General features: G+C 52.7%; 4 protein-coding genes across 4 annotated transcripts; 1 reads left to right on the top strand and 3 right to left on the bottom strand.

Annotated features, from left to right (window-relative positions):
- Window positions 1-1605: 1605 nt before the first annotated feature.
- On the top strand, window positions 1606-4705 carry LOC149274030 (WD repeat-containing protein 13-like). Its single transcript, XM_089505928.1, has 9 exons — window positions 1606-1652; window positions 2115-2352; window positions 2425-2534; window positions 2602-2732; window positions 3186-3493; window positions 3683-3863; window positions 4014-4155; window positions 4239-4357; window positions 4521-4705. The coding sequence occupies exons 1-9, from the start codon at window positions 1612-1614 to the stop codon at window positions 4703-4705; spliced, it is 1455 nt and encodes a 484-aa protein (XP_089362054.1). The 5' UTR covers window positions 1606-1611.
- A 1754-nt stretch (window positions 4706-6459) lies between these two features.
- On the bottom strand, window positions 6460-9261 carry LOC149274029 (histone-lysine N-methyltransferase SUV39H1-like). Its single transcript, XM_089505922.1, is given in 8 exon segments — window positions 6460-6593; window positions 6923-7052; window positions 7141-7287; window positions 7518-7658; window positions 7660-7833; window positions 7835-8209; window positions 8356-8501; window positions 9234-9261. Coding segments are annotated over 8 exon segments (1275 nt in total).
- A 1058-nt stretch (window positions 9262-10319) lies between these two features.
- On the bottom strand, window positions 10320-15305 carry LOC149274028 (actin nucleation-promoting factor WAS-like). The gene is made up of 12 exons (XM_089505874.1): window positions 15192-15305; window positions 13631-13765; window positions 13086-13172; window positions 12884-12980; window positions 12672-12701; window positions 12541-12591; window positions 11892-12072; window positions 11458-11500; window positions 11195-11348; window positions 10679-11025; window positions 10492-10600; window positions 10320-10375 (listed from the first exon to the last, which is right to left on the bottom strand). The coding sequence occupies exons 1-12, from the start codon at window positions 15303-15305 to the stop codon at window positions 10320-10322; spliced, it is 1404 nt and encodes a 467-aa protein (XP_089362000.1).
- Window positions 15306-16451: 1146 nt separating this feature from the next.
- LOC149274027 (sodium-coupled neutral amino acid transporter 3-like) lies at window positions 16452-24364 on the bottom strand. Its single transcript, XM_089505872.1, has 15 exons — window positions 24267-24364; window positions 24087-24168; window positions 23519-23634; window positions 21883-21956; window positions 21680-21772; window positions 20803-20884; window positions 20588-20670; window positions 20149-20207; window positions 18770-18919; window positions 18360-18439; window positions 18082-18182; window positions 17652-17776; window positions 17434-17578; window positions 16801-16904; window positions 16452-16556 (listed from the first exon to the last, which is right to left on the bottom strand). Exons 1-15 carry the CDS (start codon window positions 24362-24364, stop codon window positions 16452-16454), a joined length of 1497 nt encoding a protein of 498 aa, XP_089361998.1.
- Window positions 24365-24738: the final 374 nt, after the last annotated feature.

Below are 24738 nucleotides of genomic sequence, written 5' to 3'. Positions count from 1 at the left end.
CCCCCCGAGCTCACCTGCCTCTGGTACCGCTGGAGAGACTCTTCCAGAAGCTTTTGCTTCTCACGTAGCAGCTGCTGCCGGTCGACGAGCTGCGGGATGATCCCCTCCACCTCCCGGACCTTCTCCTGGTACTGCGCTTTCAGCAGCTTCCAGTGCCGCTTCACCTCCTCCAGCTTGTGGCCTGCAGAAGATCAACAGCCTCAGAACCAGATAAGAGCCTTTGTGGCCACCTGATCTTACCGGGCCCCTGGCTTCCTCTTACCCCCGGCTCATTAAACCACTCAATGATCCGGTACCACCTCTGCTGGAAAGCAGTCCCCCGAGACGCACACATCGAGTACTGGCTGTCCCCGTCAGCACTGCGCACTTCAGGGCATTGATCACCCAAAGACATGCTGCAGGTCCGGGCGCCCGGTGTGGAGTCCTGCGCCAGTAACGTACTCACTCTGGGTTTACAGACTCACTCAGTATCTCCGGAGCCGCCTCGTCCCAGTTCGCCGTATCCGCTTCTTCCAGAAACTCCAACAGGAAGTGCAGGACCTGCAGCTGGCCGCACAGCATCTTCTGCTTCCTGCAGTGCGCCTGACGAGTACAATGCGCCGTCAACATGCCGCCTTATCGACAGCAAGGACTCCCCGGGGGGGGCGTGCAGCGCAGGGCTCGGCTCAGACATCACACACGGTCCTCACCTTACAGGAATCCACCAATACCCGGGCCGACACGTCTCCATCGCCGTCCTCGCGGTGCGCTTCATCCACAGCCAAGGCGCCGGTCACGGCATCCAGCAGACTGATGAGGCAAGAAGGCGGCTGTGAGGGCAAATTCTACCAATAAAGGGGATTTTGGGGGGTGGGGGTGGTAAATAGCGTTACCCCCGTTACCCTCTACTCATAAAATCGTCCCTTATACCACCAAACAGGGGCGGAAATAAAGCCAAATCCCAGACAAACCCCAAAACAAGGTGCCCCCGGTGACCATCAGCTGGGTGCGGGAACCGTATTGACCCCCGGAGCTCACCGGTTGGGGAGGGAGACACGGGAAACCCTCTGTACTCACCGGTGGGAGGGGTCACGGGAAACCCCCTGTACTCACCGGTTGGGGGAGGGTCACGGGAAACCCCCTGTACTCACCGGTTGGGGGAGGGCCACGGGAAACCCCCTGTACTCACCGGTTGGCGGCAGGGAATAGTCACGGAAACCCCCTGTACTCACCGAGTCGCAGCCGTCTCCATCTCACCGGCTACAGTTTTTGAAACTGTGACAGAAACGCGCCATTGACGTCATCATCGCCCGCATCCTCCCAGGAGGAAGTGCGTAAATTGCCATGGAGACGATGCTGGGTTAGTCGTACAGCCATGTTAGTGCAGGCAGCATCCTCTTGGTGACGTCACCCAAGCAGCTGGGCGGATGGCGCTTCCGGCAGATCAGGTAAAACCGACATACTCAACAGCACTATATGTGTGTCCGGGGGATTCATCTGGCCTGACCGGGGGTTGGAAAATCACAACCCCCCCCCCCGGTACTAACCGGGTAAATAAATCAATCTGACGCGTCGCGGTTTCCGTTCCGCAGGAATTCCCTGAAGGCTGAGGAGGAAACGGCTGTCTGTGGAATGGCTGCGGTTTGGCAACAGGTGCTGGCAGTGGACGCGAGGCAAGTCACCGGCACCGGCTGTGTGTGTGCGCAGTAACCAGGGGGACAGGTGTGCTTGTGTCGCTGTGGGTGCAGTAATTGGGGGGACAGGCTGTGCGTGCGCGTGTGTCACTGTGTGTGCAGTAATGGGGGGGCAGGTGCGCGTGTGTGTGTCACTGTGCGTGTGTCACTGTGCGTGCAGTAATGGGGGGGGGGGGGGGGCAGGCTGTGTGTGTGTGTCCCTGCGCGTGTGTGTGTCACTGTGTGTGCAGTAATTGGGGAGACAGGCTGTGTGTGCGTGTGTAACTGTGTGTGCAGTAATGGGGGGGGGACAGGCTGTGTGTGCGTGTGTCACTGTGTGTGCAGTAATGGGGGGGGGGACAGGCTGTGCGTGTGTGTGTCACTGTGTGTGCAGTAATTGGGGGGACAGGCTGTGCGCGTGTGTCTCTGTGCCCCCGCAGTAACCAGAGATTTTCCCGTTAGGTATAACGCTTACCGGACTCCAACTCACCCCCAGTTCCGCACGCAGTATATCCGCCGGCGCAGTCAGCTGCTGCGGGAGAATGCTAAAGCGGGATACGATGCGCTGCTGCGGCGGCAGTACCTGAAAGTGCGGAGTCAGCTCCTCGCTCAGCGCTACGGCCCTCTCTCCGAGCAGAGCAGCTTCCGCGCTCACAGCAACAGCGTGCGCGGCTCCCGCACCACCTTGGACCGCATGGAGGTGAGGCTGGTGTTGGCGGCAGGAGGTGGCGGACGGGGTATTTATTTGTAACCCCGCGTTCTCTCTCCCCAGGATTTGGACGAGGATCCGCGCTCCCAGGGAGGTCGGGGCCACAGGAGGTCCGTCAGTCGTGGCTCCTACCAGCTCCAGGCGCAAATGAACCGCGTTGCGCAAGATGATCGGTGAGAAGGGGCAATAAGCGGGGCAGGAGCGTAATAAAGAGATTGATCTAACGGCTGCCATTCACAGGGCTCCCGGCAGCCTGGTGCCGACGCCACTCGCAGAGGCAAGTCGGGCAATGGCCGGAGACACGACTCTGAGCGAGAATTACGCTTTTGCCGGCATGTATCACATCTTCGACCAGCACGTGGATCAGGCCGGTGAGTCGTCCGAGAACTTCCAGCCCGGGGGTTCTGTGTGATGAACCTGTCTCTTAATGTAAAACGGAAACGTGTCTGATGTGGATGTGAGGCAGCCAATGAGAGAGCGCCTGTAGGGACAACTGTGTGAGGCAGCCAATGAGAGAGCGCCTGTAGGGACACCTGTGTGAGACAGCCAATGAGAGAATGCGTGTGTAAGGACACCTGTGTGAGACAGCCAATGAGAGAATGCGTGTGTAAGGACATCTGTGTGAGACAGCCAATGAAAAAGTCTATCGATTGTTCCACTTTTGCAAAAATATCCGCAATACTATTGGCTCAGTGGAAGGGAAACGCGACCCCTGAGGCCAGGAGCAGCCCGGGCTTTGGGTTGCGCATGTGCTCCCTCTCGGGGGTATTAGTAGCGTTTGTCCTGCGTCGTCAGGCTCCGTACCGACTGCTGTCGTACTTTAGTCCCCAAGGTGCAGTTTGCAAATGACGACAAGCACCTTTTGGCCTGCTGCTCGCTGGATGGCACCATCTCTGTCTGCCAGCTGGTGCCCACCCCCCCCGCCGTGCTGCAGACCCTGCGCGGACACACTAGTCCTGTTAGTGATTTTGCTTGGTCTCTGTCCAATGACATCATCGTGTCCACTTCGCTGGACGGCAGCATGCGCATCTGGAATACACACGAAGGACGCTGCATCCGCCACATTCCCGACCCGGACTCCGCCCAAATGCTGTGCTGCATCTTCCAGCCAATCAACAATAACCTGACAGTGGTAAGCCACGCCCCTTATCTAAGTACAGCCGGACTATTAATGTCAATCGCCTGTCCTATTGTCTAGTGTATGTATATGTGACTGAGTGAGTGCGTGTATAATGCTCACGTGCATTCTACACACTCTCACCCCCGGAGCCTTCTCAGAGGCGCTGGTGCTCGCTCTGATTATTCCTCCCCTGTTCCTCAGGTCGGGAATGGGAAGCACAATGTTCACGTTATGAATATATCTACGGGAAAGAAGGTTAAAGGAGGCAGCAGTAAGCTCACGGGCCGAGTGCTCTCTCTATCCTTTGATTCTGCCGGGCGCATCCTGTGGGCAGGAGACGATCGAGGCAGCATCTATTCCTTCCTCTTCGACATGGCCACAGGTGGGTGCAGGGGTTTTGCTCCCCACACAGACCATGTTCTTAGACCAAAGCGGGGGCATCACGTGCAGAGCTGATGCGGCGGGCGGGCCGCGCGGTGGTTTGATGCGTCAGGCAGTCAGTCCTGCATCATGCGCCAATTTTTTCTTTTAGGCAAACTGACTAAAGCCAAGCGGCTGGTGGTGTCTGAAGGCAAGGCCATCACCAGCATCTCTGCCCGCTCCTGGATCAGCCGTGAGGCCAGGGACCCTTCCCTTCTCGTCAACGCCTGCGTCAACAAACTTCTCCTGTACAGGTGGGACGCCGCGTGCGTGTTATTCACTACGAATCCTTGTCGCACCACTTTATATAACTGGCCCCCCGCTCTGTTTCTCGCAGGGTCGTGGATAACGAGGGGGCATTACAACTAAAAAGAACCTTTCAGATCCAGCAGACGGCTCATTCCGTCCACAGTATTTTCTGCCCTCTTATGTCCTTCAGACAGGGGGCCTGCGTGGGTGAGTAACAGGCCAGCGTCACGCGCATTCACACGGGGTGCATGGGGGCTTAATGTAATGAACATGCTAACAGAGCAAGATTGAGACTTTAAATAAAATGCGCCAGCCGCGCAGGGATGGTCGCCTGCTTGTGATTAGTGAAATCTCTGGTTCTTCCCCGCAGTGACCGGCAGCGAGGACATGTGCGTTTACTTCTTTGACGTGGAACGAGCCACAAAGGCCATCGTGAACAAGCTGCAGGGACACAGCGCGGCCGTCCTCGGCGTGAGCTTCAACTGCGACGAAAGTCTTCTGGCGTCCAGCGATGCCAAAGGGATGGTGATCGTCTGGAGACGGGAGCAGAAGTAGGACTCCAAGGGCGACTGTTCAATGCGGCTGCAGTCCTCCGGACGTGGGTCCCCTGCCGGGTGGAGACTCGGGGCCCCGATGCACGTAGCCATTTATTTATTATGAGTTTGGTGGCCTCTCGCAGGGCTGTGGTACGATTCTGATGTCCGCCCTGTAGGTTCATGGAAATAGTGAATGAAGCGTCGTGGGCTGTTGGGAATCAATCGTTCCGCGGACTCCACTTTCTTCAGGGGCAGTTAGATGCGTCTTCTCCAAATAAACTGCCCCATCCTCACCTTTCTCCAGGGGCTTCTCATTTCTGCCCCGGTACGGATCAACAGTCAAGTAGTTAATTGTCGGAGCTCCAGCTCCTGTGTCTGCATCTTACATCCTTCCATGAAGCCCATTCCAACGTGTCTGCCGATATGAATTTGTACTATTAATTGTAATGCATTAAAGATGCTTTAGGCCCTACGCTGCTGGGGGCTGCATCCCTGTGTCCACCGCTCTTAAAAAACAGAAATAAATGGGAGAAGGAAAAGGACCAGTCTTTCAGTAAAACCTATCCCTATAGGACACGTTAACGACGGAAGAGACAAGGTCCTGAGCAGCTACACAACCCTCAGCCCTCACTTGCTGAACAGACTGGCACAATGCGGACGGCTGCAGGACGCTGTGTGTATATATATATATATATATATATAAAAATCTTTTAGAGACCGTGGAGGTTCTGTAAGGTTATGCAGCTCTTCGTATTGTTCTGTGTTGACCCAATAAAAAAAAGTTAAACTCCAAGTGCTGCGATTACCCTGCGTCTGCCAGTAATTTCCCTGGGGGGTGTTAAATATTACACAATTATATTAAAAGCAATCATCTTCAGAGACTTGGGGTATACCCCCCCCCCCCCCCAGACAGCAATAGCGCCCACAGTGTCTGTAACGCAGTCATTATGCATCCCTTCCGGCAGAGAGAATGACGATGTGACATCACCCCCGCCTTCAGGGGGGACAGCGCATCAGGCAAGCGGAGCTGAACCCGTCCCCAGCCATTCACATGACCGACCACATAGGATGACCATACACGCAGAGCAGCACCGAGTCGCACCGCTGACGAGCGCAGAACATCCCACCAGTCCCTTTCATTGACAGAACACAAGCTGGTGCTTACAGAATTATATATTTACATAAAATCAGCCCCTGCAGCATAAAAAAACTCAATAAAATAACCCCCACGGATCACGCGTAAGGAAGAGAGGACTGGAGGGACCACCCTTCCCTATCCACGCAGCGTGCACTGCACACGCAGCAGGGTCCGCAGATAATGCGGTGGAGTCCAGCGTCTTATGTACCCCCAGCTGAGTACACCAATGGTGCGTCCGGCTCAAATGTCTCTTGTACACGCAGCCGGCCCCGAGAACGGCCGGACGGACTCACGCATCTCACCTACAGCAAGTTAAGTAAAAATGAGGTTGAGAGAGCGTCAGCGCTCCACTCACCCTCACGCTATAAAAACAGAAGCGGTGGAGGCTGCTCGCAGCCCGCTTCATTTCGACAGGAGGAGTGAAAGAACTAGTCGGTTTAGGTAAGAAAAGAGTTAAAAACATGAATAGCACCAATAATTGATAAAACAGGGGCAGAAACCAGAGCGTCTCCTTCAGGATTCCTGCGTAGGCTGTAAACACTCCACGGCCCCTCGGAGGTATAGAATCCAGCAGACGTGGCAGCTGGGGCACGGATAATGTCCCGATTCCTCACATGAAGTCACCCCCTTGTCCGTCAGAAGAGGTATTTACGGCAGCTTTGTGCCCCACACTTGCACTCCACTCTTACTCTCTTTTTTGGAGACCCGGTCAAACCGGCTAAACCAAAGTTAGAATCCATTTTTGTGCTTTCCACATCCACCGGGTCCACTGAAAAGCAGAGAGGAAAAGGCGTTAGAAAGAAGGGCCGCAGTCGACCCCGTGAGAGGGTCACGCAACTAAATCACAAGAGCGCGAAAGAGAGAGGAGACAGAGAGCGAAAAAGACCAAAAGAGAGGGGGGGGGGCTTAGAGAACGAGGCAAGGAAAAAACAAAAACATGAGAACAAAGAGCGAGAAGCCCGGATGTCCCTCACAGGCACGTCTTAGACCTCTATCGGCACCTCTCCAAACTACTTTCCATCCATCTGCCCCAGATGCTCCTAACTTGCCAGCCCCATCCATGCAGCTCCTTCAGCACTTTCCCCAGCCGCCGCTAACCTTGCATGTTATAGTCAAACGTAAGCTCCTCTCCCGTGCGGATGGTGCGCGTGGAGAAGAACGCGATGCGAGGCAGCCTCTCATCCAGGTTGTCGATGAAGACGTTGTACACTTGTAGGTTCGGGTTACACTGCAAGCAAGGAAAGCAGATGAAGTTGAAGGAGCTGACATTACAGAAGCCCGGACAGTTACCACCAGACACCCCCGGGGTCACCTACACTGTGGTTTACAAAGTGCGAGATGTTCCCGTAATGAGCGGCATCGACGGTATAGACGTCCTCCACGTAATCCAAGTCAAACAGGTAGGTGGAACCCTGCCGGTCATAGATGTGGCCCCTTCGCTCCGCTTCGTCTGAGGTGATTATCTGAAAGAGACGCACACGTTTCTACCCGAGACCGAGGAGGCGTTATGGCTGCGCTGGCTAAAGAATTAAAGCAGGAAGTGGAGGGTCTCGCTTCCTCCGAACGGGGCAGGTCAGATCTAGCCAACAGTATCTGAAGCTGGAGCTTAACGGCAAACAATGGTTCCCGCTATAACCAAACGCCAGCAGCGGAAATGGGGTTTGGCAAAGAACAGAGAGGGTTGTCAACTCACCTCTCCAACGTACTCCATGACAAAGCTATTCTTGCGGATCTTCTCCATAGTTCGTACCCCCCAGCCCCTGCCATTGGCTGTCCTGAAGATGCACAGTTTATACTGGATACCCTTTTGCACCACGCGGTTGGGGCAGGAGGGGGCCACATCGGCAGTAAGAGTTGCACTCGTAAATCGGATAGCCTGCTCGCAACTTCACCTGCCCCTGGTCGTTGTAGGCGAACTTGTGCTGAAAGGCGCCTGGACAGCAGCCTCCTTCATCCGTCAAGCAGTCTTTGCACTTGCAGCCCACCGCAAACTGGCTGAGCGTCACCCCCCTCGCCCACCCTGTACTCGTTGATGTACACAAAGTCCCTGGGAGGGCCCTCCAGGTCCACCTCGTTCTCCACGAGGATGAGGCCGGGGTGGGAGCGCTTTGCGTTGAGCTGCTGTTCCCACTGCCTTAAACGCCGGCGCTGCTTGGCTTTCAAAACCAGATAATGGGAAAGGCTCGGGTCCAGCCTGCGCGGGCAACGGACGACTGTCTTTTTACTCCCGTAGCCACCCGCGGCCTCCAGTCTCCGGAGAAGCTCCCGCTCTAAGTCCCGGTGAAACTGTTTCAGCAGGTTGTAGCACTTGAGGTGATGACGGGGCTCCCAGGAGCACTCGGAATCGGGGTAACCTTTCCACTTCACCAGGTACAGCTCTTCCTCCTGCGGAGCAGACAGACTTACAGTGCATTCGCAGTAACGCATGCGCCATGATACTCTGATCAATAATTTTGTTGCCATGGAAGCAGTCAGCAGTAACTCCAGCACGACCGCCGCTGCTCCCCGCGCAGATCCCGCGCTCTCTTTACCTGCACTCTCTTGTAGTCACACAGGTATTCCACCTCAAAGTTGCAGATGTTCTTGCGGGTGACGCGGAGGGTCGTGCAGCAGACGCGCTCCGCTCGGCAGATCTCCTGGAGGTCGGATTCTGAGGAAAGACACGGCACAAAGCAACCTGCGGGAAAGGAGAGCGCCGGGGCGGTTAATATCCCCGAGAGGTAATCCCAGCACACAGAGCAGCACATGGCAGCCTCCATATCGCTGTCACATGACCAATTCTGCTGCCACATGTTGAGGAGGCACTGAAACAGTGGTTGCTATGGCAACTCCACCACATTTTGTTGAAAGTACCATATTTATGGTCTACTTTTTCTGTAATACTCCTTCCAGATATTCAACCCTAATCTTCATTGTGCCGCCCTGCTGCCCAGATACCCCCTCAGCCTGCACCCTCTGCCCAGATACACCCCCGAGCCTGCACCCTCTGCCCAGATACCCCCTCGCCTCAGCCTGAACCCTCTGCCCAGATACCCCCTCGCCTCAGCCTGAACCCTCTGCCCAGATACCCCCTCCCCTCAGCCTGAACCCTCTGCCCAGATACAGCCCCCCCTCCCTCCCTCAGTATGCACCCTCTGCCCGGGTACCCCTCAGCCCAGGTACCCCTCACCGTGCTTCCCCTGTCTACAGCGTTCTAGTTTTCAGCTCGAGACACTCTTTCTCTATCTCTCTCAGCACTCACTCTCCTGGTTCTTTCTCCCTGTTCCTTTCCGTCACTCGCCATTCGCTCCCCTCCGGTGTGACTCCCCCCCATTCACTCCTCTCCGGTGCGGCTCCCCCTCTCTCCCCATTCACTCCCCCTCTCTCCCCATTCACTCCACTCCGGTGCGACTTTCTCCTTCACACTCACCTCGCGTACCGTTTGAATTTTCCGCCATGTTTCACGGCTGGGGCGGGGCTGGCCATGTAGTCTTTATCGTAATTGGGCTGAGTGCTCTCGGCGCGGGGACCAGCAACCACAGTGGTTGGCTAGTTTGTGTGACATAACCGCAGGGTGGAGCTACGAGTTCTGCGCGCCTTTTCTTGCCGGCTGATCGCCGATGACGTCATGCCAGACCTGGAGTTGACCGAGCAGTGGCGCAGTACAAGGTCAGGATCTCTGTCAGCTGCTGCTGTCTATACCTGCTAAGTGTCCGCGTTGAGGTTGTCCGAACGTCTGATGCCCCCTCTCTCCCTCCCCTGATGCCCCTCTTTTCTAGGGGGTCAGAATGTTTGCTGGGTATGAGGGTACCGCGGGGTTCTACAGCCCTAAAAGCCCCGATAATGTGTATAGAAACAGCAGGAAACGGCTTTATAAACTAAACGGGGTAAATAAACCCCATTATTCTTCTTCTTAATGCCCCACTCAGTTACACAGATACCCCAGTAATAGAGTGCAGAGCACACATAAGCCTGGCCCCCTCAGTTATTCTGTGCAGTGACAGCCTGGCCCTCACGGTCAGGCCATCTACACCGAGTCTACTCACTAAAGTGTACTCGGGTATCACGAGGGGTGAAAAAGGGCCCAACGTGGCTCCTTTGGGAACAACACATAAAGGCTCAAGTTCTGAATAAGTCGAGGCGGCTGCTGTAGGGTTTCTGGCCATAACTACCTCAGGCAGACTCAGCGTTCGGTGAGTAGAGCGTTCTGTATGTACCCCATCGCTAAGGGGTAGTAAGCGCTCATTGAGTCTTTAAACATGTAAACTCATATGTTATTAACGTGTTATTGGGGGGGGGCAATGTCCCACATACCTGGGGTAATAACTTAGAAGGTATGAGTGACGGCGCGGGAACACACCAGTCTTTTAATAAAACTTTTATTTGTTAATGTCTCGCGGGGTCCGACGATCACCGAGGGCAACAATAAAAAACATTCGAGAGGAAAACGGTTTGTTCTTTGAGTGAAGATCTGACAATAAAGCGTCCGACAGACGGGCAGCTCTCTCCAGCATCCTCAGTCATCCCATTCATCATCATCATCCTCCTCCGCACCTTCATCATCGTCATCATCTGAATGCAGAACACAATTAATACAGTGGACGGGGGAAGAGATGGTGCGAGGGGTGAGCTCGGCCCTGGGAGGATTAACGAGCTCTAGAAGGAAGAGGAGATTACTTTCTCGTTACCTGAAGAGTGAATGACTTTGCTTCGTTTCTGCATGACGTGCATCAAAGCTCCGACTAAACCCTCTGAGCTGGGCTCCGGGGAGGCAGGACCCTCCGCAGACTCCGTGACCTACAGGATTGGGCGGAAAGCCAGCATCAGCCTTCATGTTGCCTCCTAAAAGAACCAATCGTTTATTTCCACATTTACCTTATTCAATTGGATCCCCTGTCGAATCTGGTCCAGAAGATCACCGCGCCCCTGCGGGGTAGTTGTGGGCTGCGAGCTCTGATTCGTAGAAAAGGCTGGAGGAGGTGGTGGTGGAGGAGCGCCTATGTGGGGTTCCGGGGCTGGAGGGGGCGGCGGCGGTGGAGGAGGTGGAGCTCCACTCCGTGATGGTGGTAGTGGTGGAGGAGCAGTGCTCCGTGACGGTGGTGGTGGTGGTGGGACGGAGGACACACGGGATGGTGGTGGTGGTAGTGGGCCTGCCCTGCCTCTTCCAGGAGGAGGTGGCAGCGGGGCATTGCGTGAGGGGGGAGGTGGTGGAGGAGCAGTATCTGTAATGACAAAACTTGATATTTATAGTTGCATGTCCTCATACATACCAAATACAGTGTTGGGGTGATTACGGTAAATGTCTGGGCAGGGCTTGTGTTTTGGGGTCACCGTTTTTGAACAGCCTTCCCCAGCTCCATTCCCGATTGGTTTCTCCCAGGGTCCTCTTACCGCTCTTCCTCATCTCCTGTTTCACGGCCTCCACTCCTCCCTGCTGCTCTATGAAGTCGTAGATGAGTTTGGAGGTTTCTGCGTCGGCAAGCTGTGCGTCACTGATCCCGGCGAGGCTGAAGAGGCTGCGCAGCTCCGGGTCCAATGCGTTTACCTGAGTGGGAGTGGTAGAGTGGGCACTCGATTTCAGAGTGATCATGCAAAGCGGCCATTATGCGGGACGAGGGGAAGCTGCAATGGACAGAGGTTGGGGATATACTTACATCAAACCCATTATTGGGGTCCCAGCCAACATGACTGACGTGTCTGAGAGAGAGAGATAATAGCTGTCAGGGTACAAGTTATCAGAGCCCTGATAAAGAAGCTTAGTATCTGGTAATATCTGCGTTCCCTGGGGAATACTTCTCTTACAACCCCTTCTACCCCATATCTAAGTTTTTAGGGGAGATTCCTCCTATAACCTCCTTCTCCTACCACATATTTTTAGGGTGCACTTCCCTTGAACGGGTTATCTGAGTTATTATGGGATACTCCTGTTATAACATCTCCCATTCCTAGTGTGTGTTAGTTTCTAGGAGATGCATCCTTTGTAACCCTATTGCATCCTCGGTTTTTCTGTCTCGGGGATATTTTCCCCAAGAATAAGCACCGTCAGGACACAAGTAGTGAAGCCCGGAAACCCAAATGGGCTGCTCACTTAAAGCCACTCGGTGCACCAATGTCTGCCTTAGAGAATTTCTTCTTCCCCTTCTTGCCCTTGTTCTTGTCGCTTGGCGTTGGCAGCGCTCGGTATCTGGCAGCTGTGATGTCCGGGTTTGGAATGCTGACGGCGGGTAGATTCAGACGAGAGGGCGAGTGTGGCTGTGGGCTTGGTGGGCCTGGAGTTGTTGGTACACATACAAATGACAGCAGATACATGGCACCTCATTAATTCCTATTACCTAAAGCCCTAATAACAGCCCCTCCATAGACCTCACACTATTCCTACATTCATGGACATTCTGGCCCTCGGCTGATGCTGTTGCAGCCGTCTGCTGCATGATATTCCTGCAGGCGTCTACTCGTGGTTAATAATAAACTTCTCCAATTTCCCTGTCACGTGGGGGTTTATGGATAAAGGATCATGCCAGCCTCCCCCATACTGTATACCCCATTGCCTCTCGGGTTCCGTGCTTTCCTTCACTTAGTGATATCTCCCACCCATTAACTAGACCAGAGTTGTCTTTTACAGGTTGTTGGGAGACATCACTGCCCTTGCATGCGTTGTCCCCCTATTGACACGACAGTGGTCATTTTTCCTTTGTACGTCGCAAATGGATTATCATAAAGACGTTGTTATTTCTTACCATTTGAGAGATGTGCGGGGGGCAGGGGGAGAGGAAGGCTATTTCTTCTTTCTGTGTGCCAACAGAGACAGTGTCAGTAGGCCGGCATTCAGCTGTGTGCCCGTAGGCAGTAATGGGAGACTTTTACTTACCCTCTGTCAGGGGCAGAGTCTGGCGTCTGTCTGTGGAAAGAGTAATAGTTACCCCTGCCCGCTGTTTTCCCGTGTAACGCTTTCTGGGCTGCTCAGTAGTGTTCTCTTCTAACTTATTTCTGTGTGTTCAAGGCCCATAGACTGTTCCCTGCCTGAGTACACTGTCCTGCCCTGGCTACTTTCCTTATGCCGCAGTTATTCTGTCTTTGTACCTTGTCGGTGCTGTCTCTTCTGCATCTTCTCCTCCACCATTGCCTGGAAAGTAGCAGCTTCATCTTCATCTGCAAAATTGAGACCAGCCTGGCAGTCCTGAGGAACGAACAGACCAATACCCTGTCCCATTTAATTACTACACACTGCCTGTCCCCATAGTAACTGCACACACTGTGTGTCCTGTCAGTAAATGGAACTCACATCTGAAGGAAAGGTGTGAAAATATGGCCGAGGGGTGAGGTAGTGGAGCTGCTGGTATAATTCCTGCTCCCAGAGCATTTTTTCTTCCTGAAAGAGGAATAATATGAACGTGGTCAGTAAATAAGAGTTTGGCGGCGCAGCAGAGAGGCGGATGTGGACAGAGATATACAAGACTTTGCCCTCGTTCAGACTGCTGTTTTAAGATGACCACCAATTCTATCCGTGATTGTAGAATGAAATGGCTGTATTCCCTGCGGCGGTTCTTACACACGATTGGTGGGGTTTGGCCGGCTGTTGTAATTCAGTGTCTCCCATCAGCTCAGAAGGTCCGTGGTGGAGCTGGCAGGCCACGTGTACGTCTCTACTGGAACGATTTTTAGCTTTGCCCTGAGATTGTTGGCCTGCCCTCGGCTTGATGGAAGTTAGAAACTGTGGATTGTCAACTTGGATAGGAGAGGCCGCCCGGTTTAATAGATATCCCTGCTTTAACAATGGTGTGGCATTAAAAAGTGATGAATACACAAACACACAGAATTGACACGTACTGTTATGTCATATAGACGTATGAAGTAAGATCGCCGTGGATTGTCCTTCACAAAGCACAGGACTCCGCAGTACTGCTTCACCCAGCGGTCACCGCACGGTGCCAGGAACAGCTGCGCCACCGATGTGACCAGGGTCTGAAAGGATTAGATACAGTGAAGGGAACGGCCAAAGTCTTGTAAGTGTGGTCCTCACAGGCATCCTGACTTTATAGGCTTATTATTCTCCGAGGACAACTTAATGCTATCCCCTTAAATAACAAGGATCAGCATCATTTCCACAGAGCCCGTACGTTCACCAGTAATGTCTCAGCACACGCGTGTGAATCTGACGGAGTCTGCCACAACTCGTGCCTCCACAGCCACACACACTGCCAACAGCCCCAATTTATCCGCCACACACAGTGACGCACAACCCACCAACAGCCCCAATTCATCCGCCATGCACAGTGACGCACAACCCACCAACCCCAGTTCACCAGCCCCACACAGTGACGCACAACCCACCAACAGCCCCGATTCATCTGCCATGCACAGTGACGCACCAACAGCCCCAATTCATCCGCCACACACAGTGACGCACAACCCACCAACAGCCCCAATTCACCAGCCACACACAGTGATGTACAACCCACCAACAGCCCTAATTTACCAGCCCCAAGCAGTGACCGGCAGCCCACCAACAGTCCCAATTCACCAGCCATACACAGTGATGCACAACCCGTACGCTCACCAACAGCCCCAATTCACCAATTATCTCTCAGCACGTGTGTGTGAGTCTGAAGAAGTCCGCCACATCTCGTGTCTGTGCAGCCAAAAGGCTGTAATGTCGATAGCCGCAGCCTGACTTTAACCTCTGCAAGAAATGCCCCAAAGGACTCTTTCAGACTGTATTGCCCTGGAGTTCCTGGAAAATCCCCACCACTTGTATTTTATACCAGTGGTGCGCAAGACAGCAGATACCACGGATGTAGTACTGAAATCGGGACAGAGGAAAGCGCTTCCCGCGGGGAACACTGGGCCGGAGGAAAGCGCTTGCCGCGGGGGACACCGCGCGGAACCGGAGGAAAGAGGACCGATAAATTAGCTGTGAGCCGGATCTTGTGAGGGATCGCCAGCTAGAGGGTTGTTACTGGTTTTACTGATGGAAGACAATTGAAAAAAAAATCTAACCCTCACTACGAAGAAAACGGGTTTGTGACGGATTTGGAGATTTATATTTTACGTTTTCTTCCCATTACAGAGGCGATAAACCACGCGGAACGTCCGCCCGAAACAAAATGAACCGTCTGCCAAATGTGATAAATGCGCGCATCCACAACACGGACGAGTTAGAATCAGAAAGTAATTTAAATCATTAAAACCCAAATGATCGCAGCTCCTGCCCTGGAGGTCCAACGCCTTGTGTGCCTTAAGCCACGCATTCCCCCCCGACATCTTAGTGGCTGTCAGATACTTCCTGATCCGGCCTCTGCCCTCCGAAGCTTACTTTATGGCGGTGTACCTGACACATACACTGGTGTAGGAGTCATTGGACACCATTTATTGCCCCCACCCCTCTCACCGGGCATTTTCTCCCCAACAGCTGGAACACCTTCTGGTTCTCTTGAGGCAGAAGTAGCTTGGAAGGGGCATTGTCCTGGACCCGGGACCCGCTTTTAGTGCCGCCTCTGCTCATGGCTCTGACTTACATATCTCTGTGAGTCTAAAGATTAAAAAAGGGAACTTCCGCAGAGAGAAACCGAACGGAAGATCATTAACCACAAGGGAGGGGGATGGGAGAGGCAAGAGAAGGAACAAGCGATATTGGGGCAGATTAGAGGGGGCTACTTATAAGGACTGGTAGAAGGGGACAGGTGCATGGTGATCCCCCAAAGGACCATGAGACCCAACACGTCTTCACGTTTCCCCCACACTAACAAGAATGATTTTATTGGTCCCCCTCACTTTCAAAGGTTCTTCAGTGACAGGGGGCCTTTGAGAGAGCCCTACGTGGAGGTTTGATTAGTAGCGTTGCGTAAATAACAGGAACGGATATAAGGTAAGGTTGAAGAATTTATTAGGTTCTTCCCTGCCTGGCGCCCAGGCATCAGCCACACACGGCACTGGAGTGTGTTTCCCGGGAAGGATTCACAGTGGTCAGGAAGCTGGAGGTGCAGACACGTGTCCCCAGGAACAGGGAACCAGCTGCACTCTACATTTGTGATGAGTATGACTACGAAATTGTAACAGTCGTCTGCTCTGCAGCGAGCGGGGTCCCTCTGGTGTACGCAGCTACCGCATGGGGCCCTGCACTAAACCAAAAAGGCCGTCCACGGGAAGGTTCATGTAGTGGGTCTACTTCCTGCTTGTGTGAAAAAGAAGATGGAGCAGTTTGTGTTGTGTAGAGATACTCGGTATCACTATACAGTGCAGCATGGTACTTTGTAACACTTCTCTTGCTGCAGTGACCTCTCGTAGAGAGCAGTTACCTAACCCCCTAAGTGCCACACAGTTACCTCATGGTGCGGGGGGGCGGTGAGGTAGATACACTGTGATTCAAATATGTTTAGGGGATGTGGGGACGGACTTTGAAGAACCAAATGTGCACCTCCCCCCCGGAGGGGAAGGGCATTAAAGGCAGATTAGTTGGCACAAGAGCAAGGTCCTGGGGTGAAGAGGCAGCCAGTAGTGTGATTGTGGCCCCCGCGGAACATCCGGCAGCACGCAAGGTTAATTTGGGGCACATATGGGTTGGATCAGACGGGACTCCCCTCTCTCCCTTCGGTGAGCCAGAGTGCCCTCCTAATGTCCATGTCCAAGGAGAGAGGGGGAGAGTGGCTGGCTAGTGTCCTCCAACGTTGCTTTTGCCCGTCGTCACCCAGTCCACGATGATGAAACTCAGACTCATTACCATGAAAATAAAGCCAAGGGATGCAAACAGGGCAGCCTGCAGCCAAAAGAGAAGGGCAAGGGGTACATGAGAACGATTACAGGAGGCAACCGTAAGAGGTTGGGATAACAGGCTGAGGAGGTGAACGGACTGGGGCAGAAATTAAACAATTGGAATGAGAACAGTGTGGAAAGGGCAAATGTTTATAGAGTAAAGTCATGAGGATGGGGGGGTTAAGGGGGCAGGAGGGTTCTGTAATTTAACAGGGAGCAGCTGTTAGCTGGGGGGAATCTGTACGGACCTGGATCTTCGGCCGTGATGTCAACGCTTCCTTTTCATTGGGGACGATGCGGATGTAGAAGATACTGGGGAGAATGAAAATCAAGCTGGGGGCCGACGTGGCACCTGTGGGAACAGAGAGAGCTGCTTACTGTCCGTAGAACTTATTCCTGCATAAAATGTATATCACACCCTGTGTATCGCATTGTGCAGGTCCCTCAGACTGAGAAGCAGAGCCATGTATCTACTATCCCCTGAATAACCCGCCTGTGTGTTAAATACGTCTCTGCCCAAGGAACGGAGGCCGCAACGTGGCTGTGCTGTCTTTGGCACTTTGCCCAGAATCCAGAGATTTCACTAAATGGGTAAACTGAGGCCACCTCAAATAAACCAGGGAGTCATAGGAGCCACAGTGAGTGGGGTCTGTCCGGAGTGTCACTCACCGAATACACCCAGTGTTTCTGGAATCGGGTTGGTCGGTCCAGGGGGCCGAGAATTATAAAGAATAAGTATAATCCTAGACTGTGGCCACGAACAGCTCCAAGCTTCTCCAGTAATATACAGCCTTCCCTGTATACCTCTGCCACCAGTCTAATGTGGTGCGTAACATGTTCCCCGCCCGGGGGCCACGAGGGGACAGCTCTATAAATATTACCGATGACACCGAAAATATCCTTGATGTTGGGGACAAAGATGACCAGAATATTGACAACAGTCAGCAGGCACGTGGCGATGACAATGTGACGCCACCATCGAAAGTCCTGTCCCGAGCAGAGGAGCTGCTGGATCGCTCTCCGGATCTAGAGAAGGAAGAGTATAGACTCGTGACTCTGGCCGAGCTGTAACGCGCAACACGGATGGGGTAACACTTACTGGAAAGAGTACCACGGGAACAGTGAGCGTGACGGCCACCAGCACCGCCAGGCGCACGCACAGCATCAGCTTGTCCAGGGGATCCACGTTACTGTATGTGTGTAACATCTCCGGCTCCACCTGACCTGATGGCGAGGGACAAGTGGCCATTATTAATGACTTCAGATCGGCTCATGGGAACCTGGGGCATTTGCTACCAGGCAAGGGGTTCTCATCCTCTTTAAATGCACTTCAAACCATGGACATGAGGAAATATGCCCCATATGGTGCCAGACAAAAGGGGTCACTAGTCTATCTTTCTCTAGAGTCGGGGTATTATCAATAACGGGTTGGAGTGTATATTACCGCCTCTCCTCGTAGCTCCTCCCCTTTCCCATCTCATCCTGCATCTGCCCCACTGCAGACTTTTACCCCGGTGCTCAAATCTCACCATAGAACGTCAGGTAACCAAACATGGCCGTCATCAGGTACATAACAAACATGGCAAAGATTGACACGTTGGCAACATTCTGCATCCGTGACTTGGTGGCCCTGAAAAGCAAAAGGGTAAATCACGTGACCCAAAAGTTATGTTTGGGTTACCTGTGCAGGCTGTCACAGAAGATAAGAGGCTTTGCGTGTGCAGTCTGTCATGAGGAGAGTCTTTGCATGTGTCATACTGTTAGTATGTGTAAGAAGGATATCTACATACAGCTGCCACGCTCGTACCTGCGCAGCTCTGTGTATATGGGCAGGACCTCTGGGTGACACACAAACGCGAAAGCCACAATCGGGATGGAGTATGCCGTCTGTAAGAAGGTAGAATTAGATCGTTAGCTATAGGAAGGGGCAGATTTCTAGAAGAAGACTTCAACATTTTGCTCGATGGGAGTAAATTCAGTGTCTGCTGGTGAGATGGTAATCACCATACACTGGTATACGTTCCGTCTCTGCTCGCTCCCGGTATACCGGGCGGCAGCAAGAAATGCCAAAACTGCCAAATTCCTTGTTCCTCACCACATAAAAGCTGAAATCTGCTCTGTGCCGAAGTCAGGACAGTTGGTTACAGTGGTTGAGAGAAGTAACCGGAGGGCATGTGAGTACACCCGCAGAGCACGTGCGCATAGGTGTAGTCTCACCTGTGAGTTGACTGTGAATAATTTAGCGATGCACATGTCCTCGAAGGTACCCGGGATGTCCCCCTCTGTTGTGTTGTGGCCATTGGTGTAGACAGGATGGGTCATCGTGGTGTTCAGGGGGCAGGAGATAACAGTCTTCTTGTAGATCACCTGGCAAGAGGGAGGAGAGTGAGATATGAGAAGAGAGCGGGGTGTCAGTGGCTACGGCTCAGTGTATGGGGGGTGAGATATAGGGGAGAGCGGGGTGCAAGTGGCTACGGCTCAGTGTATGGGGGTGAGATATGGGGGAGAGCGGGGTGTAAGTGGCTACGGCTCAGTGTATGGGGGTGAGATATGGGGGAGAGCGGGGTGTAAGTGGCTACGGCTCAGTGTGTGGGGGGTGATATAAGGGGGAGAGCGGGGTGTAAAGAGGCTACGGCTCAGTGTATGGGGGTGAGATATGGGGGAGAGCGGGGTGTAAGTGGCTACGGCTCAGTGTGTGGGGGGTGATATAAGGGGGAGAGCGGGGTGTAAAGAGGCTACGGCTCAGTGTATGGGGGGTGAGATATGGGGGAGAGCGGGGTGTAAAGTGGCTACGGCTCAGTGTATGGGGGGGGTGAGATATGAGAGGAGAGGGTGGTGTAAGTGGCTACGGCTCAGTGTATGGGGGGTGAGATATGTGGGAGAGCGGGGTGTAAGTGGCTACGGCTCAGTGTGTGGGGGGTGAGATATGGGGGAGAGTGGGGTGTAAGTGGCTACAGCTCAGTGTGTGGGGGGTGAGATATGGGGGAGAGCAGGGTGTAAAGAGGCTACAGCTCAGTGTATGGGGGGTGAGATATGGGGGAGAGCGGGGTGTAAGTGGCTACGGCTCAGTGTGTGGGGGGTGAGATATGGGGGAGAGTGGGGTGCAAGTGGCTACAGCTCAGTGTGTGGGGGTGAGATATGGGGGAGAGCGGGGTGTAAAGTGGCTACGGCTCAGTGTATGGGGGGGTGAGATATGGGGGAGAGCGGGGTGTAAAGTGGCTACGGCTCAGTGTATGGGGGGGTGAGATATGGGGGAGTGGGGGGTGAGATATGGGGGAGAGTGGGGTGTAAGTGGCTACAGCTCAGTGTGTGGGGTGAGATATGGGGGAGAGCAGGGTGTAAAGAGGCTACAGCTCAGTGTATGGGGGGTGAGATATGGGGGAGAGCGGGGTGTAAGTGGCTACGGCTCAGTGTGTGGGGGGTGAGATATGGGGGAGAGTGGGGTGCAAGTGGCTACAGCTCAGTGTGTGGGGGTGAGATATGGGGGAGAGCGGGGTGTAAAGTGGCTACGGCTCAGTGTATGGGGGGGTGAGATATGGGGGAGAGCGGGGTGTAAAGAGGCTACAGTTAATTGATGAGAGAAGAACATTTCTTACCGAACAAAGGAAAAACACCATGCAAGTCAAGGAGAAGCCGCTGGTATAACCGAGGTAGCCTGCGGAGATAAATGAGCCGTACGGATCAGCTGTAGAGAAGCCAGGGCTCTGCCGGCAAATATTCAGAATGCAACATGAACATGCGAAGTCTGACGCCCGACACAATCCGGTTTATTCCAAATGGATCAAAGATGGGCAGCAGCCAGAGAAGGAACACCTGAGGTACACACTGAAATATACATGAGAGGGCTTGGCGGTGGCCCCCGGTCTGGGGGAACTCTGTCAACTCAGGGAAATGCGAGAGATGCTAACAGGCAGTGAATACACAGGGCCCCAGTTACACCAGTCAGAAAGTGGACTGGCCATGTGACCACCAGCCACCTGAACATACAGAGCACAAATGGGCCATTACGCCACACGTGGGATTGGTGGATCTTACCGAGATGTTTCATGAGTGTCAGCGGGAAGATGAGGCTGATGGTGACTATGATAATGAGCACATTACCGTTCAGATACCAGTCTCTGTGGAAAGAAAAAGACTCAGACGGTGCCCAGGGCTGTATACAGGGGCACAGGGCTGTATACAGGGGCACAGGGCTGTATACAGGGGCATGCATGCGCCTACAGCTAGAGCAGAGAAATCTCTCATCTCACCCAGTATTGCGACTCAGTCCAAGGAAGGTTTGGATAACAAGAGGCAGCTCGGACTTGATGATGTAGAGGTAACTAGACATTGCTGGAAAAGATGCAAGGAAAAGATGCAATGAGCTGCGTGCGTCAAGCTGTATGGGAAGTAAAATGCTCTGCAGGTGAATGTAAAGGGCTCTATAGGTTTCTCGCTGTAGGAGGTGTTTAGGGCTCTATAGGTTTCTCGCTGTAGGAGGTGTTTAGGGCTCTATAGGTTTCTCGCTGTAGGAGGTGTTTAGGGCTCTATAGGTTTCTCGCTGTAGGAGGTGTTTAGGGCTCTATAGGTTTCTCGCTGTAGGAGGTGTTTAGGGCTCTATAGGTTTCTGGCTGTAGGAGGTATTTAGGGCTCTATAGGTTTCTGGCTGTAGGAGGTATTTAGGGCTCTATAGGTTTCTGGCTGTAGGAGGTGTTTAGGGCTCTATAGGTTTATCGCTGTAGGAGGTGTTTAGGGCTCTATTGGTTTCTGGCTGTAGGAGGTATTTAGGGCTCTATAGGTTTCTGGCTGTAGGAGGTGTTTAGGGCTCTATAGGTTTCTGGCTGTAGGAGGTGTTTAGGGCTCTATTGGTTTCTCGCTGTAGGAGGTGTTTAGGGCTCTATTGGTTTCTTGCTGTAGGAGGTGTTTAGGGCTCTATAGGTTTCTGGCTGTAGGAGGTGTTTAGGGCTCTATTGGTTTCTCGCTGTAGAAGGTGTTAGGGCTCTATGGGTTTCTCGCTGTAGGAGGTGTTTAGGGCTCTATGGGTTTCTCGCTGTAGGAGGTGTTTAGGGTTCTATGGGTTTCTCGCTGTAGGAGGTGTTTAGGGCTCTATGGGTTTCTCGCTGTAGGAGGTGTATAAGGCTCTCTTACCGCCCACATTGTGCATTGTTATGATCAGAGCAGCCAGAATCTTTCCCCCAGAACCAAACGCTCGTTGTCCCAGTTGCTCGTAGGCACGAATACCTGACGGAAAGAAGCGGATAAAATGGGATAGTTGAGCGTAAATGACAGGAAGATCAGGAACAACTGAACTGTAAGTTCAATAAACTCATGACTTTACATCTATCACTCACCCACAACGCCCGAGCACTTCAGAAGGAGGTGGATGGAGTAACTTGACAATACAGCAATGGCAATCAGAAGAAACCTGCAGAAAGCACACAGAATGTCTTCAAGGGCCCACAAAAAGTTTGAAGCCAGCCCAACAGGCACCAAGATGGTGAGCCGGGCCAACAGCCTCCAGCAACAATCAAAGCCAGGAAGCCCGTTTCCAACGACAACCAGAGCCAGACCTACAGCTACCAACAGTAAAATAATTACATAGTAAATAAGGTTGGCTAAAGACATGTGTCCATCACATCCAACCTATGAAACATCCCTGCTCCTGTATTTGATCCAACAGATATGGCTACAGCTCACAGCTTCCCGACACCAAGCACAGCCAGCCAGACACCAACAAACAAAGCCATGTTGACAATCACCAACAGAGAGAGAGCCAGGCCAATTGCCACCAACAGGCATAGCCTAGGTAATAGTAATGAACCACTAACAGATGTCATGGAGTAGACAGTCTGACTGGGCAACGCACCAGAAACTGTTCCTGCCACCAAACTTAGGAGTCTGAGCTCCTGACCATGGTATGGACTAAGATTATGCCCTCATTGGTGGGCATCTCATGAAGCACCAGACCAACAGGAGTGCACAGAACCTCCCAACATAGAACAAGTTACATGGAAGAACGGCAGCCACCAAACAGGAACAGCGGTGATTCCACCGTCACGGAGCAGTCCAGTCCACCTCTAGAGAGAGCTTGGCAGGGTGGCAGACACCACAAATTGTGGCTGCCCAGGAATCACTGGACCTGGGGCAGCTGCCAGTTTTGCCCCGCATTGAAAAAAGGTCCTGCCGAGAGCCAAATATTGTAATAAGCAAACCATCCCCATAATCTAAATCATGGGATGTGAAGCACACAAACGCCTCAAAATGTTACGACGAGGTCTATTCACAAGGTTTTCAGACATATTGAGTTGTCGGTCAAGTCACTTAACTGGCCTTGTCTATTAGCTGAAGTCAATATGTCTGTCACCTCAACTACGAGACCCGCCACAACCCGTCTATTCACAGAAACACAGCTCCAGCCGAGACTGGGCACCGAGCTGACCCTGAACTCAATAGAGCTGACAGGCTCCACAACCTAAACTTTTGATGCAACTCAATTGGAAGACTCAGCCGCTGTTCGTGCAACCAACTCGAGTGTCAGACTCAGTCATCAACTCAACAGCCTCACAATATGTATGACACACAGACAACCACACAACGATATGAATCACCTGCACATGTTGTATAGTCATGTATACAGCAGGCTGTGCTTCTCAGGGTTGTCATACTGTGTGTCTCTGGGTTGTCAGGCTGTGAGTCTGAGGATTGTCTGGTTGTTTGCCTGAGGGTTGTCAGTCAGTCTAAGGGTGTGTCTGAGGCTGTGTCTCAAGCTTGTCAGTCAGTCTAAGGGTGTGTCTGAGGCCGTGTGTCTCAGGCGTGTCAGGCTGTGTGTTCCAGTCTCTGTGGATGTGGGAATCTCACAGTGTAATCTTTCTGAGAACAGCTGGTCGGTCAGTTTCTCACGTGTACAAGCTGTTGCTGAAAAGGTCTTTCCCAACAGGTGAGAGAACTGCGAGACTATCACCGCCAACAAGAAGAGAGGGTACTTACACAAAGAGGATGATGCCTGTGTTGGACATGGCGTATGCCAGGCCGAGGATTCCGCTGCCCATGATGGCGTTGCTCAGGTTAAATACAGACATGCCAAACGACGTCTTTCCTTCAAACTGCGGGAGTGAAAGAACACACGAACGGCCCCAGAATTACCACAGAACACAGGCCTTTAAAGGGAAATTACATTCTTGCTACATGCTTGGGGCAAGGGGGCTAATACTGCTTAACAGTAACTACCCCGACATGCACCGTGTCAGCGTCATGTTAGACTGCGTATTAGAAGGATACAAGAGGGGAATAACGCCTGTGAATATCTCCCAGGCATTGAAGAGAAGTGTTTGTCTTTCATTAAAGCGAGTAGTGGGTCAGCACCCCCTGGAAAGCAGCACCACTGAGTTCACCGCGCATGCTTGGGCTGTACACATGATTTTGTGACACTCGCTCAGGGCAGCCGGGTTCAGGAAGCCAGATGGGATTGTTAGTTGCTTGGGAGGTTATTTGAGGGGTTAGTTTAAGGTGCAGAGTACATTGGGGGCAGATTATGCTGATAAGCAGGGCGCCTTACATCTGTAAAGTGGGTTTTCTGGTTGGGCACATGGGGTAAGAACTCCTCCTGTTCTGGAATCGCAGCTTCTTCCGGCTCATACCTGGCAAACAATCAGGAATCACATGAGCAGCGTGTCCTCTTAATAACTGAAATAAACGAGCAGATCCATCCCCAGTAACGCGCATGCACAGCACACACCCTTCATCCAGTGTCATTCTGTCAGTGTTTAGGCTCTCGGAGACGCTGCCGTTTAACATGTGGGAATCTTCACCATCTGCCAAATTCTCCATTTCCATGGTGGTTTCCAGATGGTGGCTTTGGGAAGTTGATTTAAAATAAAAGGATCCAGGAGGGAGGACACAGAAATCTGAGAAGAGGTGAGCAGCGACAAGTAAGAAACCGGAAACATTTGGGGAGGAAACACTTGAATGCGGCCACGTGCGGTCATCGGCCGTCTCTGAAGCCGTATTTACAAGTCAAGCAAAGCGGGGGGATTTTTCCGTGAAGAGCAGATGAATCAGAATCCCAGATAAGTGAAGGATTCTGTCCCTTCGTTCAGGAAATGGCCGGGCACATTGTAAACAAACAACATTTTGGGTCAAAACAATTACATTCTGCAGGAAATACTGATTTCAATTTCTACTGTTTGGCAGAAAACTCTTTAAATCCT

The sequence above is a fragment of the Sceloporus occidentalis genome, unplaced genomic scaffold, assembly GCF_023333645.1.
Source record: "Sceloporus occidentalis isolate IW3139 unplaced genomic scaffold, rSceOcc1.0.p SCAF_351, whole genome shotgun sequence".
Taxonomy (NCBI): domain Eukaryota; kingdom Metazoa; phylum Chordata; class Lepidosauria; order Squamata; family Phrynosomatidae; genus Sceloporus; species Sceloporus occidentalis.
This window is presented reverse-complemented; position numbering and strand designations above follow the sequence as displayed.

What these genes read in the sequence shown, in the direction of transcription:
- LOC149274028 (XM_089505874.1), bottom strand. Translation starts at nt 15,305, where the DNA reads ATGAGCAGAGGCGGCACTAAAAGCGGGTCCCGGGTCCAGGACAATGCC. An exon ending in GAAGAGACAGCACCGACAAG is followed by an intron (nt 12,702 to 12,883) that starts GTACAAAGACAG and finishes CTCTTTCCACAG; the next exon opens with ACAGACGCCAGACTCTGCCC. An exon ending in GGTGCACCGAGTGGCTTTAA is followed by an intron (nt 11,501 to 11,891) that starts GTGAGCAGCCCA and finishes TCTCTCTCTCAG; the next exon opens with ACACGTCAGTCATGTTGGCT.
- LOC149274030 (XM_089505928.1), top strand. Translation starts at nt 1,612, where the DNA reads ATGGCTGCGGTTTGGCAACAGGTGCTGGCAGTGGACGCGAG. An exon ending in GTGCTGGCAGTGGACGCGAG is followed by an intron (nt 1,653 to 2,114) that starts GCAAGTCACCGG and finishes TTTTCCCGTTAG; the next exon opens with GTATAACGCTTACCGGACTC. An exon ending in CGCGTTGCGCAAGATGATCG is followed by an intron (nt 2,535 to 2,601) that starts GTGAGAAGGGGC and finishes TGCCATTCACAG; the next exon opens with GGCTCCCGGCAGCCTGGTGC.
- LOC149274027 (XM_089505872.1), bottom strand. Translation starts at nt 24,364, where the DNA reads ATGGAAATGGAGAATTTGGCAGATGGTGAAGATTCCCACATGTTAAAC. An exon ending in ACAGGCATCATCCTCTTTGT is followed by an intron (nt 21,957 to 23,518) that starts GTAAGTACCCTC and finishes TGCTTTCTGCAG; the next exon opens with GTTTCTTCTGATTGCCATTG. An exon ending in TGGTGTTTTTCCTTTGTTCG is followed by an intron (nt 18,920 to 20,148) that starts GTAAGAAATGTT and finishes CCCTCTTGCCAG; the next exon opens with GTGATCTACAAGAAGACTGT.